This window comes from Cariama cristata, unplaced genomic scaffold, assembly GCF_000690535.1.
Source record: "Cariama cristata isolate BGI_N322 unplaced genomic scaffold, ASM69053v1 scaffold25193, whole genome shotgun sequence".
Lineage (NCBI taxonomy): Eukaryota > Metazoa > Chordata > Aves > Cariamiformes > Cariamidae > Cariama > Cariama cristata.
The window spans coordinates 1,595-18,253 of NW_009608183.1; the positions used below are offsets into that span (position 1 = coordinate 1,595).

The 16,659-nt window shown below is 35.7% G+C and overlaps 1 protein-coding gene across 1 annotated transcript in view; it reads right to left on the reverse strand.

Annotated features, from left to right (window-relative positions):
* Positions 1–377: 377 nt before the first annotated feature.
* PPFIA1 (protein tyrosine phosphatase, receptor type, f polypeptide (PTPRF), interacting protein (liprin), alpha 1) overlaps positions 378–16,659 on the reverse strand; it is a 37,997-nt gene continuing 21,715 nt past the window's right edge. Inside the window, exons 18-27 of the mRNA XM_009697040.1 lie at positions 13,497–13,578; positions 13,175–13,375; positions 12,269–12,331; positions 11,723–11,749; positions 9,788–9,963; positions 9,600–9,697; positions 7,729–7,904; positions 7,084–7,152; positions 4,884–5,049; positions 378–2,181 (exon numbers count right to left, since the gene is read on the reverse strand). Of these exons, the coding sequence (XP_009695342.1) occupies positions 2,156–2,181; positions 4,884–5,049; positions 7,084–7,152; positions 7,729–7,904; positions 9,600–9,697; positions 9,788–9,963; positions 11,723–11,749; positions 12,269–12,331; positions 13,175–13,375; positions 13,497–13,578 (1,084 nt within the window). The 3' untranslated portion in view covers positions 378–2,155. The remainder of the gene's footprint in view (positions 2,182–4,883; positions 5,050–7,083; positions 7,153–7,728; positions 7,905–9,599; positions 9,698–9,787; positions 9,964–11,722; positions 11,750–12,268; positions 12,332–13,174; positions 13,376–13,496; positions 13,579–16,659) is intronic.

The window sequence follows — 16,659 nt, forward strand, 5'->3', positions numbered from 1 at the left end:
TTAGCTGAACAGTGAGTCAGGATCTCCTTCTGCAGTTTCATTTTAGTTTTTTCTAGAAAGATAGATTCTCTGAAAATATAAAAGAGACTGCAAATGATCAGATAGCAACTCATATAGACAAGCGAGACAAACAGAGATGTATTATTGAACAATGTTTAAAGCATCAATCACAATATTTCTCCATCCCATGCATTCCACATCCTGCTGCTGATCTAGAGGACATGATGAAATATGCTTCACTACTGCTTCGATTATTCTGTAACTTTATCCTTCTGTCTTCTCTTCTACACACAAAATGGTTTACAAATATATTAAAATTGACAGGAACAGCCCTATCATGACCCAATTTGTATCGCTTCCCTCAACTCCTGTGCTTCTCCCCAAATATCACTGTGGTCATAATCTCATTTTATTTACAAAGCAATTCTGACTGCTACACAGAACAGCACTTCAATCCTCATCACGTGGACCAGAGTTCACTGAAGTTGTGTGATGGCTTTTGTTACTATTTTTAAAAGTAAATCATAGCTCTAACTAGGAGTAGAAGTAGGCAATAAAGCAGTCTTCTTCGGAAAACTGGTTTTCAAGAACTGATTAACGCATGTGAACTTGAACAATTCCAACGAAAATGCCATATCTAATAGAACATTTTTTTCTACTGGAGAGAAGTCATCATTTGAAACAAGATCTACAGGGCAGCAAACAATTATTAAGATGCTTTATTGACAATATCCACTCACCGCAAAAGTATCTGCCTGCATACAATTAGATCTTAGCTTTTCAATAGTGTTCTATTGGCAGTGGAAAATGCATCAGTACTTTATTGAAAGCAATAAATAATACTGTGATAAAAATAGTTCAAAAGTAGACTGTACATATTGTTACATAATCTGAAAATACACAAAAGATTAATAGAAAAACAGAACAGTAACAATGAATTTCAGTTTTACAAGCAAGTTAAAAGTGGAAAACAAAATAAGAAAAAAGACATGCTATATATATTGTTGCATAATAAATAACGCACCATCTGAACAGATTCTCGCTGGCTTTTTAATATGCCATTTACAAGTGTTGGATACATTTTCTACTCATACAGTCCAAAATGGCTACAACCATCAAAATTAAAGTCCAGACATCTCTTTAGAACAAGTTTACAAAACACAAACGATGACTTAGGTAAGAAAAGTAAGGCCTTTATTAGAAGTTGCACTGCTTTAGTTTTCAGCCCATTGTACCTTCATCCTTCACTACTCATTTGACGTGAGACTGCAGTGCTTCATGATTGGTCCATTAAAACTTGTTTCACCAGCATCTTTCCACAAGTGTTTTCAAGCAAAAAGATCTAGGACAAAAACTCTCTGTGGCCTGTGGATTACGACCAGGAATTATTATGAAGTCTAATCTTGCTCAGTTAAGGAAAAAAAATAAGAACAGTTCTTGGTTTATGGCTTGTTTTCAGTCACTCTGAAGATATGCTATACAAATACAGCAGAGAGCATTATGACCGAGTCAATCACTTCTAAGACATGTTCTGTAGTGTTACAGTTCCTCTCAGCTTTTAAAACAAGTTACATTTTAAATAAAGACAAATTCCAACTACTTGACAAATCCTCTTTGTGGAAAGGTACAGTTCTGAAAAGAAGAACAATCATGTACCATACCTTCTAGAACAACATATGCTTACCTGAAAAAAAGCTGGACTTGTTTTTAGATCTAAGATAACATTTCCAGAAGACAAAATATATACTGCTTGGTGTCATGATACTTTTACAAAGGTATTAAAATCCTTTTCACCTTCAGTTTCATTATTAAAAAACAATTATAATTACAGTAACTGCATAATTTACAAAAACCCTATATTACTTATAGGGACATATACATACAAGCATTACAGTACATTCAGTTGGAAAGACTAAAATTAGAATAAAAAAATCAGCAATGATTTGATTTGTAGACTGAATAGAAACAGAAAAAGTAAGTAACTATATAAATGAGAAGTCACATAAATATAAGAAACATTCAGATTCTAAAATATTTTCTCTATAGTACTCATGATTTTATTTGCTAATTAAAAACTCTGTAATAAAATATCTCAAAGTGTCCATTTAACAAGTATTAACAGGTTAAAGGTTCCAAATGTTCAAAATGCTGCATATCACCGGTAGAAATAGTGTGGGTAAACTGTAAAAAGAACAACAAAACAAACAAAAATCACACAAAAACCAGGAAAGTTCCATTAGCAGTTTTAAAAAAAAAACTTTTCATTCTAAGCTTCTCACAAACAGCTCAGTAGTGTAGCAGTCATGCATCGAATTATTGCCATGCCATAATGTATACAATTTTATTGCCTTCTGTAATCTTTGTGTTGCAACACAAAGTAAAGCACATGAGGTCAAATATTTCTGCTTGCTGGATTTTTATCCTAGGTCATCTGACTATAGAAAATCCTGAAACAGTGGGGAGAATTTGGGGGAGAGGAAGACTTAGAACTTCAGTGTCTTGAAACTAAAAAAAAAAAAAATTTAAGATGCCCCTGAGATTATGAACTGACAGATCCACATGACCTGAGTTACTATGCGCAAGAGTTTCCCCTTCTCAACATTTCATACATAAGAACTCTTTAGAATTAAATTTGTATATCCCAAAAGGTTCAGAACTTGAAGAAAAGGCAGCCAATACATGAGTTGGTAGGGATGTTACTGGTGAGAAGAAAGGAAAGAAACTGTAAGCAGAAGAGACAGGCAATTTATAGCCCATGGAAGATACCAGCCAGTGAGAGAAAGATTCACTGGATTTTTATTTTTAAAATCCAATGTAGTAAAAAAAAAAAATTAGTTTCCAGACTTGTTTGCAAAATGCGAGAAATACTATTCCATGAGAAAATACAGCAGAGGCTGCTGAAGAAAAATAATTTCAAATCCCGGAGCAAGACAGGACTACATATCTTTCCTAACACAGAATACATGTATCTTGTGTTACAACACCCTTGTGTTACCAAGCTGCCTTTTATTGTCAGCACTGCTCACAGCTATCGAAATTTAGGCTGCTGATAGCTAAATACCACCAGACGGCCTAAGCAATCATGGTGGCATCAAGTATCAAGAATTGGAAAACTATGCAATTATCCCTAAACAATTTAATATTGAAGTACGTTGTGGTGGGATAACTTGGACCATGCCAAGACTCTGAAAGATCAATAATCCGAACTGCGGTGTCACACACCAAATTATTTTCTTTCCTTTATATGCCTAATTTAGTTCTGTTCCGTCCTCCCCACTTCTACTCACTGTTTCATCCAACCTTTGATTTCAATGCTTCCTACATAGCTATTTAGCATGGATCCTTTTTGAGGTTGCTTAAAAAAAAAATCTCAAGAGAATACAGTATTTACGAAAGTAAATATTTAAACACTCATACTCTTCATTGCAGGAAATAAGCTCTGCATTTTCAATATAACAATCTACCCTGAAAACTTGAAACAGTTTTGTAAGTGTGTAAACTCACTGTATTAAAATACCTGACATTTTATTTCATAAATATTTGCTTTACTATTACACCTGTCAACTTTACTCACCAGGAGAAGGCTTTAACAGGAGTAGGTCCTTACTGTAGCAGAATCCAATCTTTGTGTTCCTGACACACTGCCTATTTCAAGAAGCATGGGAAGACATGCAGAACACAGCATGCATGTTAGTTTTCAAAAAAAAAAAAAACAACCAACATCACAGCAATGTGATTACAGCTACGGTACTCACCCAACTCTAAGGTTACAAGTTAGAAAAGCAGTATTTATTTTACAGTTTCTATATTAACCACTTTCAGTGACTATGAAAAGGAATTCTAAAAAAACCTGCATGCCAGCTAGCACAGAAAAATTGGCAAAGGTAGTAATTTATTTTTTATTTTATATAGGTTATATATTTTTATTTTCCTTTTTATTTTTATATTGTAAAAAGAAAAGGGTTTTACATGGTAAAGACTTCACTTATTTTAATTTACAGAATTTTCCACATGAATTCTGGAAAGTATTTTGTACTAGCGACAATATTTAAAATTTAAAACAGCTCATTTTAGAGCAACATCAGATGCAAAGGTTGCTTCTTTGAGCTTTAGTCATAAATACAACTTTCAGAACCTGAGAACTCTGACAGATTATGCTGAATTCCTCATCCTGTCTGTTCCAATTAAATACATTTTCCATTTATTTTTACTTGTGTTTTGTAAAACAAATTCAAGTAAAAGTTTATTCTCATGGTACTAAAGAGACTGTTTTTAAACAGACAAGATACCTCACGTGATAGGTGATCAGCTCCCACTTCCAGCTGGGGTTTTTGAGTTTGTTTGGGTTTTTTTAATACATATCTCTCTGTGTGTGCACATATAGATCATTAAGTACACAGCAAAGAATGAAGTAGTGATTTCAAGTATGATCAATATTTAAGTGACCACTGCAGTGCGTGTAGTACACCTTTTACTCAAGTTTTAATAATCACAGAATTATCTGAGGGAGTTTACTCCCATCATTTCTAAATGCATTTTACTGCATTTTAGAAGTAGGACTTACATTGGTCTATTTGCTGGTAATTAGAAATTATGCATCATATGATCAAAAGGCTTCTACTAAAATGTCATTTTATTTTCCTAGTTTAAAATAAATTTCTAACTATAATTCTCATTTTGTTATTCCAATGAAGTAAAAAGAAACTCCACATCTAGTACAGCTTCCTGAAATTATAAAGCACCCCATGGTTAAACACAGTGTTATATATATAACCATGCACAAGGCAGATGCTTTTATGCAGCAAAAAGGTAATTTGAATTTAATTCCTCTGTAATCTCAAGCAAAAAAGCACATCATGCTTAAAATAATACAAAACCAATACCATCAATCTGCATCTTCTTTGGCTGCATAGAGGGTGAAGACATTGAGGTTGTAACTCTGAAATTTGCAGGAAGAGTCTCTGCTGATCCAGCAGCTAAACCTCTTATGTCCTTTGGTCTAAACTTCTTTCTCCATGAAGGTGCTCTCCTAAAGCTCTTATCATCATCCTGTTATATTGATAAACATCATTAGCTATTCAAAAAGTGTAGGATTGTTACTGACATTAAAAGGACTACTGACAATCTTAATCAAATGTATCACCACTGAATAAGTTAATCTTCAGAATGGTCCAGGTGCAACAGCAACAGAAATCTTCATTTGCAACAATCTGTGTTCATTTGCTAGAGCGTAGGCTCTTCAGCTCAGTAACTATGGAAATTCACATGCCTGGCACATTTAGGAAAAGGTTTTGTACTTCGAATGTTTGTACTTCATGATTTGCAGTAATCTGTAAGTGTCACATCACTCATTTTTAGGGGATATGAGGAGTGGAGCACATCATAAAAGCTGCTTTGGGAACACTGACATGTAGAGGCTTAATTTGAACAATTGTTTTTAACCTTCAATTCTGTCTTACAGGAATGATGATACAGCTATTGTGCTTTCTCATGCTACAAATTATAGAAGTGACAGTGAGGAAAACAAAGTGTAGTAAATACTGTATTGCCATGCAGTGTTTTGCTTAAGCACTTGGGTAAACTTAACTTGTAAGTTAAGTGCATTTTCCCCCATTAATACATCTGTATCTTGGAAGTACTATTCCACTTCAGAAATATAATATTGCACTTACTAAATACAACAGCTTAAATCCCACTTCGAAAAATGTCTTTTGCAGTGAAGGTATTGTGTCAATGCAAATACATCCACTAGCCATCTCCATTTGCCAACCTGATCTTTAGAAACAGTTCAATCCTTTCAATTTCATTTTACCTAAAATTTATCCTCTTTTAGAATTAGGAGACAAGTATCTACATTATTTGAAGAGATCTTTGTGATGAAACTGCCCTGTGCTGCTAGAACAGAGCAAGCATCTGTTCCCTCAAAGCTCCTTCTCTTGCAGTTTGAAATCAGTAAGGAAAACTACCTTAGAAAACTATCAACCTGCTTTTCTGATTATGTTTTTAAAACCTTTATCAGAGATGCATACTGAGAACAGAGCTGTCAGGATGTGCCACAGAAGGGCTGCAACAAGTCCATTAGGCAAAAGATGAACACAAAACCAATCAAGGTCCGTCACAGCAGCCTCCTTCCTCAACACACTGGTGTATGCTTCAGCTCGCTGATCCAAAAGCGGTTCGAGCCAGCACGTTCACCCTTCCCCTGTCCTCTTCCTCATACCAGCACAAATGTTTCTGAGATATCATGGACTGGTTCCCTGATGTCGTTAACCATGTTAGGGTTCTGCCACTTTAGTCTTGATGTGAACCACTTTCGCCCACACGTGGTACCACAAACTCCCATTAGCACCAAGGAAGACGCAGCACAGAGTTAGGATCCTCTTGGGGAAGTAACACCAGCTTGAAACTGTTCACATAGTTACAGCATAGAGCAACTTAAAAGGTTAAAGATGTAACACTCTCTTTTATGCTATGGGTTGACAGGGTCTACAAAAAAAACCCACACACCAACCCACGCACATCTAGTTTAAGAGATTTATACTGATTACATTTGAATGAAGTGTATACACTGTAAGATCACAGACTGCCCAACAGAAATACTTTGATGTGTAAACACACCCGGTGGTCATCTATACCAGTATTAACAGATATTAACACCACAAGATTTCTTGCGAAACACTTGAAACTATTTGAAATATTGCTTGTCAAGACAAAGGTTTGAAACATGCTATACAATGCCTTTCTCTATTATAGCTTGTTCATCTGCAACACTGGTCACTAATCTTCCCACATTTTAGAGAGAAAAAGAAGATTCAGTCCAAAGTGCTGCTATAGGATATTAACAATACAAGCTACAAAAAGCAAACTGGAAAATCATCTCAGTACTTTTATATTCAAAGTCATCTTACCTAAATACACAAAAACTGCCATATTCAGAAACTCTCAAAGAGAAAGAATTTCAAGTTACAATTTTTGTCACTATTCTGTCAATAGCTTAAAGAGGTTCAAGCTAAATTCTTTCACTTAACACTTCTGATAAAGCTCCCAGGACCATAAAATGCGTCAACAGCTCAAGTAACTTACTTCATCAAGTCTTCTGTCAGTGCCCATAGCAAGAAGGTTATTAAACTCCCTCTCCAGAACAGCACGAGCCTAAAGTTTATAGTACAAAAGAAATGGAAATGAATTCCAAAACATTAGTAATTAGTAACCTGTAGTAATATTTAAAACTTAATATAACCAAAATTGTTTAATATCTTCTTATCAGATTAATAAACATACTTAGTACTTTAAAAGTTAAAATTTGTAACTTATTAAAAATTTAAGGAAGTTTTAACAGCTCTCCCTTCCCTTAGCGTGTCACAGAAGTTCATGATTTCTGGCTCAAACTTAATTATTTCAGAATAAAAACTAGCAAACAACAAAAATGATGACTTTTACACCAATGTTGTGAAGATGGGCTATCAGGAAAATATTCAAACAGTATCTTTTGTTCAAGCAAATTTACCAACCAGAATTATTATTAACAATTACAAAACTCTAAGGAAAACATAGTTCTATGTTTTTCTCTTATAGGATAATGAACAACTTTCCATTTCTGAAGTTTCTGGAGCTGGGAATAGAAAGACAAACAGTTCCTTAAGAAAAAAGAAACAGTCAGTTCAATTTTTAACCTTCCTAAAGGGAAGAAAAATCCTATTGGCCATAAAGTAACTACTTATTACTTACCTGTGTGTTTTGAGTGGGTATTTGTAGTAAGAGAGCTAATGCATTATAATCAAATGATTCATCTAAGGCCACAAGTGCACCATGAACTCCACTCTCTATAAGGTTATTCGCATATTCTTTAAGACCAATGGACACTACCCAATGGATCATTCTTTCATTGCTCCAGACAAGGACATCTATGGAAAAAGAAAGTTGCCCAATTTATAACAATACAACTTTTCTGAACAAAAAACCTAGATCTTGATCTGTATGCTTGTTTCGGGATTGAATTTCACATACACACAATTCATTATAAATCCTGTTAAATAGAAGCCCTCAAGGAATTTTGTCAAGTAACATTTCGGTTGTGACAATCTGGCCCCGCCTTTTTTAGTGTGCGTGAAATGCTCTGAATTGGCAATAACACTTCACACTTAGGAGCTAACACTGAGTGGTAGAGTCTTTCCATACAGTAGTTTTCCTTGCGCTCAGAAGGAACAGTCCTTGCTCAATCTCCTCTCTCTGCCCAGAAGGAGGCTACAGTCACAGTCACAAGTTCGGCTGGGCATAACGTTCATGCAGATGGGGAAGACAGGATCTTCTACTTTACATAGCCACTCAGGGGCCTGGACCTCACCCAAGACAGATTAAAATATTTTGGGGAAAAATATTTACTACTCAAAAGAACCTTATAGCAGTTTCTCATGCACTTCCTACTGCATTTGAACCAAAAGCTTTTATTTATTACCGTTGAAAGCTTTATTTATTAGTTTTATAATCTTATCCACCCTTAAGTTCTGAAGGTGTTCGATTTAGTAATGCAGACTTACCTTCAGCCTGTGTATGCACACTACTAAGCTTTTCCACAATCATAAATTTAAAGTAGAAAGTAAACATACTAGAAGTTTGCTGGAAGGCATTTCATACTGTAACGGTTCAACAATCAATATACTCTCATCTTTGAACTTTTTCAAGTAAAAAAAACATTCTAAAGCAGTATTTACATGTTCAGCCCAAATGTCAAAACAAAAACTATGCTCTTACAGTAGGTTTTTTACAGTACTCAGGAATGTCTACACCAATCAAACTGTTATAATGATCCACACCATGTTTCTGGCTTGTGTCAACCAGCATTCTTCCCAAACAATTCCTGGGAGGAATTTAAGAGTTGTATGTTTGTATGTATGGTGACAATGTTCCAGTGAGCAATTCCCTATAGGCAGTAGATGCAGCCATACCATGCAGGAGACTAAAAATGTCCTACCAGCCACAACATAGGCTTGTTTCATGGCAGTTAGTTGTGACTCCTGGGAATGTTCTCAGGCACAATTAGTAGAATAACCACCAAAAGGTATCAACACTTTAAAAGGAAAGGGGAAGTGCAGGCATAGAGCCTTGTAAGCAAATTTTGTACAACATAACTCTAACATTTTAGTCTAAGATGTCAGAAAAGACTTCTGGTATTAGGCAGAGGACAAAATTTCTACGGGAAGTCTTGGAAAATACTGTGAATTTCCACCCTGCTCTTTCTTCTTCCTCCTCTCTTGTTCAATAATCACCATGAATCTGGAGGATATAAACACCTAAGTCACCTGGGTATTTTTTCATGAAGTGCTGGGTAATAAAAATTACCAGCCACATGTAACAACAGAACCAACAGAAAACACCAAACTTCTTCAAAACCCTCATCCTCCTAGAATATTTAGTTTGTTTCAAACTTCAGAGCAGTAAGCTTCAAAAATGCCTGCATTTGTAACACATCTCTTGTATTTAACACTTGATATTTTATAAGTAATTCCTCCCTCTAATGCCTTTTTTTTTTTAAATAAATTTTTTAGGCAGATCAGTGAAAACATGTTAGAATCAGACTGAGGTCAAGACAATGCACTAACCCTTAATTTCATTCTGGCTTTCCTCTCTTTTTCTTTCAAGTTCTTTTCGATCATAATTCAGTCTTCGCAGGCACATAATTCCACATTGAAAGCTGTTTCTGTTTGGAAAAAAAAATTAGGAAAAAAAGACATTTAAAGATAATGGAAACACTTACTATAAGTCAGGTCTCCAACTTAAATCTATTTACCTGTGAAAGCTGTCCACCATTTTAAGTTGCCCACGCAGATCTTTTTTAGTTAAATGATCCAGCATTCGAGCATCAACAAGACATTCCATGAAATAGCTGCGATACTGAGGGAGCCCCAGGCTAGGGAGCCATTCATTGCCAATCCACTCATGGTTCATATCACCATATGCTAACGTCTGTTTTTAAAAGATTAAGGAATAAGCTTATTAACTTGAGAAATAAAAGAAAAGCTTTTTTAGACAACATATTTTAAAGAAAAAAGCAAAACAATGCTTCCTTAATTCTTAGCCTGAAGATAAGCAAATCAAAACACTGAATACTACATGTATGTTTTCTGAAGAAGTCATCCTCATGAAGAAAAGCAAATTTAGATATTCAGGTAAGCAAGTAAAAACTGCCTTATTTCATGCTGAAGAGTATGAAAAAAATGCAAAAGCTAATAAAAAGACTAATCTATATGGTTTTGATTGCAAGAACCATAGAATTTCATTCTGTTAAGATGTTAAAAATACTGCATCTCTTGAAAATTGGGAGGGATCTTATTTGTCACATGACCATATAAATACAAGATATCAAAAAAATAACTGCAGAGGTTTTTTTCAATACATTTAACTGTTTTCAGAAACTGATAAAAACCCACCATGGAAGAACAAACAATTCTGAATGCTTGTTCTTATCCCCCCACCCCACCCCCCCAAAAAAAAAAAAACACAAAACCAAACCACACAAAACCCACAAACTCTTCTCACTGCATTTTTGACCTGCAAATCACCAGGCATTTTTTGGAGAAAACGTCTAAAAAGAGAGTTTGTAACTATGCATCTAATCATTCCTTGAGCAACAAAAAAGAGCAGCTCCTTTTTTGAAAAGGTAAGGGTAATAATTCATTTTTACTGTGCAATTAAAAGTCAAAAACTTTATTTCTCCTCTAGAGGAAGCATCTTCTAGAAAGGAGCAGGCCACATCGAAATGCATTTCTTCAAGCCATCGCTAGGTAGCAGACTGAAAGAGCGTGTTACTCTTGTAACAGGGAGGCAAGCTATGATTGTTATTATCGACAATCTGCAAATGAGTATCTGAGACTTAGTTAATGGGACTTAAACAGGTTTAAGCTGGAGGGCAGCCAAGCAAGAAGGGGCTGTACTGTCCAAAGATATGGGTCACAGGCAAATCCCGAGTTTTGTTTATATCCCTGTATAAAATACTCAACTATATCAATGCCTGAAAATACAATTAGGATTTGTCATCACTTTAAAGGAAAACAATTAATCAAGGAGGATTACAGAATTAGTGCACAGAAATCTACTTAACTATCTAGGCTCAGTATGTCTTGTAGCACACCTGTGATGGTGGCTGGGTTGAACAGGGACTTTCTGCACAGAGCAGATATTGTTGTTGGACTTCTGGTTTCCCAGAGAGCCATCCCCCACCAAAACATTCTACGATTTATGTCATGAAATTATTTTAAAATTTGATCTAGTGCGTTCAATGCATAGAATACAACAATGCTTATTAAGAAAGTGTAACTACATTTTGGTGATTCATGAGCTAGAGGATAAATATTTCTGAAAGCTGGTAACAAAGACTTCTGAATATTCTTCCTCCTAACAGCCCTATTATTAAATATCCTTTTGCATAGCTTTTTTTTTTTTGTGATGTACTATGTAACAAAGTATTTTACAAATTTTCAATGATGAACCACCAAATCTTGGAAGTTCTAGAAAATACTAAAATACTTAAATCACCTAAATATAAAAGTGTATCTTCCAAGTATGTATTATACAGAGATAAGGCTGTAGTTTCCCCCTCTCCCAACCCCCAAGCCACACCACGAGTCAGTAAAAGAAACTGCTATAAAGGAAAAACAGATTCTTTCATGCTCTAATTATTGTGACAGTTTACATATAGTCTATAATATTACATAAAATTTCCAACCTGAGCCCAGCTTCCCTCCTCATCTTCCTGTTACATGGTTAGAAAAGCAAAAGAACACATACATATTAGTATTTAAGTTTAGTAAGGAGATCAAAGTTAAAGGTGCACTGCAAGACTAAGTCTACTGCACACCAAAAAACACTAGATAAAGCAAGCATCATGCATTGTTAAAAAATATACAAGCCACTCATTTTCATACAAGAGGTTGCAAAACCCATCTACTCATTAAGTTTTCTGGAGAGAAGAAATTTCTGCAAATAATTCAATTTGTCTATTAGTTAATCAAATCAGAGCTCCATTTTACAGATTAGAAAGAGTTTTGTTTAAAGTCTTATCAATGTTGATTTTTTTTCCCCTTCTGGAAAAAAAAGATCAAGATGCAGGTTACAAGGTTAATAATTAGAAGAAGCAATGATCCAGAATTTTAATGCATTAATTTAAAAAAAAAAAGAAAAAAAGAAAAAAGATCAAAAGGCACTTGATTCAAATGTTCAAAAAGTGGGAAAAGCACTCTAAGGAACAGAAGTGGCAACGCTGTAAACTAACCGTTTGTTGTGTGGCTGTAAGATTTTCCATTTCTTCATGTGTTACCCAGACATTTCCCGTGGTCTAATATGACCCCACAGGGAACCAATCCCATCCAGTGAAAGGAAAGCAGTAACAAAGAGGAGAGGTTGCAGAACATATAAGCAATCGGTACACGTAAGGAGCAGGCATGGGCAAAAGCAATGGTTTCTAAAGTCTTAACTATAGGTGTATCTATGGAACGTAATGGCATGGAATAAAAGCCTATTAACATGGATCACTTTTCTTCAAAGACATTAACAAAATTGAATGTGATAAACAGCTTACACTGATGTAATTAATGGGCAAACACTTGACTCTGCTCTAATCTGAAAAATGCATTTGTAGTCTAGTCCGTAACCCCAGGAATCTCAGAAATAACTTCAGATTGCAGGATTGCAGGACAGACTCACTCATGAGAGGAAATTCACACTAACTTCAAGTGTCTAAATTTACTATACTGTAGGGAGACAGATGGACTCCTAGTTTATGTAGTCAGAATCGTTATTTAGAGTTCATGGCCTTATATATGGATTAAAAGAGCCTCCAACTATTTTACAAATTTCTGTATACACACGTGAACTGCATCTGCATTATAAATTCTTCTGAGGCCCAAAAATGAGGCAAATAACATGTACTTTAAATATTTTGGATTACATACTTACACTGATACAAACTTTCCCTTGAGAAAGGAAATGTAGTTATTCCTTCATTTGATTTCCATGAAAGGAAGAAATATCATATATTTAAGTAATGTGTTCCTCTACAATTTAATGTTTCCAGAAATTCTTATTTGAAGTTAAATCCTTTCAGTTACATGTTTACGGTAGAATTTTTGGAAGTTCCAATGGTTCTAGAAAACGTTTAATGCTGGATCACTTTCCTTACCGTCCTTGAGGTCGGAGGGGCAGATGGACTTGTTAGGGACATGATTTCTTGAATGGCTAGCCTCAGCTTCAGTCTGTGCAGAGGATTACTAATTCCAATTTCACGCTGTATTTCTGTATCAGACAAGGCTGACATAATAGCACCGCTTTTCACATTTGCTCGGCAAGCAGCCACATACCAGGCTGGCATCCCAACCCACAGCTGAAACACAAAAAAAGGAAGTAAGCAGGAGCTGGAAAACATTCCCGGCTCCAAAACCTTAAATTCTTTAGAAGTCTGTACATTGAGGTTTTTATTTATTTATTTTGGAGGGACCACTTACCTCCAACCACACAACCACAGTAGGCCCATCCCACTGTGCAAAAGGCAAACCTTGTCTTCTGGCTTCCTCTAGCAACTCATGCCTACAATTACAGAAATAGTTTTTAATAACAAAGAGAAACTAGTTATAACTAGATGTTATAATTTAAACACTGCATTCAATTTACTATCTTCTTTCCAATAGTTAGCTTTCTTCCTTTCTCAGCCTTATATGCTATATCCACTAAGGCAGCCACAGCACATGTACAAGCACTACACAGTGATGTAAGCTGAACTGGAGAGGAAATTTCAGAGTGGCAGAAATGCTGGATCTTGCCTTTCAGAAATTTGTGTCTGAAACTGCTACTGACACTCTAACCAACACTGCCAATACACAGTAGAGATGTCAGGCTTATTTGTTTGTCAAATTCTCAATTGCTGCAATTTTCTGTTCAGCGAATTAGACTGAACCAAAGTAGTCATTTTTCTTCAACATGCAGATTTGAAACCTGTAGAAATGTGTGAGTACATCAGATACCCATGCCATTGAAACAGTACTGTCTGTCAGGCTGTGGAGGTTGGAAACTGGGACAGTAACCATTTAATTGGTGCATCTCCGTCTGCAACAGCGAGCCTGTCAGAATTTCAGGCGCAGCTTCAGACAACCATTATATTCAGAGACCCGCACTTCGGCAATTATATTCTGAAAGGCTGTGTACTGAAACTCAGCTTTCATCTCCTATGATGACACTATTTCCTTTGTTATTCTGAAACAGAAGAGACTGAAGTTTAATATTGACAATTCAGCTTACAGAAACAATGGAAGCTCACAAGATCCCTATAAATAGTTGCCAAAAATGTTTGATAAACCAAGAGAAAAAAAAAATTGCGTTGCAGCTATAAGCATGCAATGTTCTTAGGTACGTCGGTCTGAACAAATGGATAAAGTCTAATGAAAAAAAAAGCATATTTAAGTTGCCTTTGAAAGCTAGCTGTATATGGTTAAGTCTCCACTCACTCTCCTCAGAAGTTTAGAAAAAACAACTTCACCTAACTGGACAGTTTTTACTGGTTGATGATTTTTATTCATTCCTGCAAGTGTAGAATTAAGAAGATAAGCAGCAATACTACAGATTCAAGATCCTACATTATGTATTTATCTTTCACTCACAATTTAAAACAAACAAAATCTCCCTGCCTTCAGAACTGTATCACTGAATAGATCTAAGATGATAAAATATTTAAAACTTACAGATATTAAAAAACTACAACACAAGACATCCTGAAAAGGGATTACTGCCAGACTAGTAGCTTGCTTTGCTACTACTGCAAAATGGATATGCAGTATTCAGCTCTTTTGGACATGCCAGCATACCTAGGATCCTCATGTTATATTGGTAGATAACTAAATCTAAAAAATAATCAATGATGCAATAAATATACTAGCAGCTGTTTTATTATTAGATAGTACTTCTCCACCTGCATGTCAATAAATTCCTATCACTCTAGAACTACCTCCCAATACTTTATCCCAATTAAATGTGCTGCCCAGGAATGAAAAAAGGGGGGGAAGGAAGGAACTGCCAGATAACTGGTTACAAATAATCTATTATTCTAATGTACCTATTTTAAGACCCAATAATTAAGGTGGAAATAGCGTTCAGCACCTAGCAGCTCAATAGTTAGATTTCACTAACAAAGGAGGAGACCGTAAAAGCTAACAAATTTTTGTACACTTCAAAAAGATATATATATTTCTAAATTAGGAATAAAGGATCAGCTATTTTCCTGCTACCGTGGAACACATTCCATTAATCCCACTAATCACTAGCCCTGAACACATTCAGTTTTGCTTCCCTTTGTTGTTTAAAGATTAAAAAATGAGAAAAATAAATTAATAAGATATTATAAAATACTGCTTGGTGAGAACAGAATAAAATACTTAATACCATATTTGCAAGAAAGGAATACAATGTTTTTTCCAAGTAGTTTAACTTCGAAAGTGGTGTCTTTGTCTTCCTTTTCAGTGGTTGTGGTAACACAATTGTGCAGTGAGGGAGGTCCACTAGCGACAAGAGAGCACAGACATGCCCCAAGTAGCCTTAAGTTTGACTAGGATGACCCCAGGAGAACATGTAATCACTGCCTTGCCCCCAGCTTATAAAGCTGCTTGGGGTATTGTATGCAGTTCAGAGAACTGCAGTGTAATTTCTAGTAGTTTTATAAGTCTCCCTGCATACCTCAGGTTAATCACGAAACAGTAAATCATTTGGAGATGAGTAGTACAGGGAACGTACCAAAGGCATAAGGAGAGGTTATGATGCAAACTTGAAACTCATGGTGGTATTGTATGCAGAAAACAACTGTGTGGCTGGAAGGAAGTGTTATGTGATGGAGGCAAACATGTAGAAATAGAAGCAAACAAAACAAAAAAATGTTTATGAGATAACTTTATGTGGACATTATTCAATGGATCCAAAGAGGAATGCATCCATGAAGTGGAAAATTAATTGAGAAATTTGTTCATACGCAAGAAGAGATAGAAAACTTGCTTGCATGGGAAATCATTAAACTGAAAAAGCTCAAGACAGCACAGGCACAAAATACCTCATAGGAAGAACCCAAAGGCACCTCCTGTTTCATCTGCAAACGATGCAGGTTATCTTCCTGTAACGGAGAACTTCACTTTTCCAACAGTTCCCGTCCAACTTCACCAAGAAACTCATTGCATTCCAGCAATATGTGATGAGATTATGTTAAGATCACAACTGACATATCAGTTTAGTTTCACAGGCCATCCAATTATAACACTTGTGGGTGCAAAATCCAGCCTTGTATCTTTGTGAGGAAAAAAAAAAAATCTTGCAGTAGTGTTGGCAGCGTTAACAGATGGTATAAAGCTGGCACCATGAAGGACAAAAGAATGTCAAAGGAGTAGCTGGCTACTGGAATAACTCTTAGGTGACAAAGCCAAGGGATAGATGTCTACAGACTTAAGAAGTTGGCTGAACATCACTTGGAATGGGAGCCCAAACGTGCTGCTGCAAGAGGGGAACACTTGTTGTTAGACACATTCAAAAGGCATCTAACACCAGCTGTGGAGAACAAAGAAATTGTGGTCATATGGGATGAGAAATGATGTCAAAACTGCAGGTGCTTGATGTAGCAGGGAATACACAAGGCCC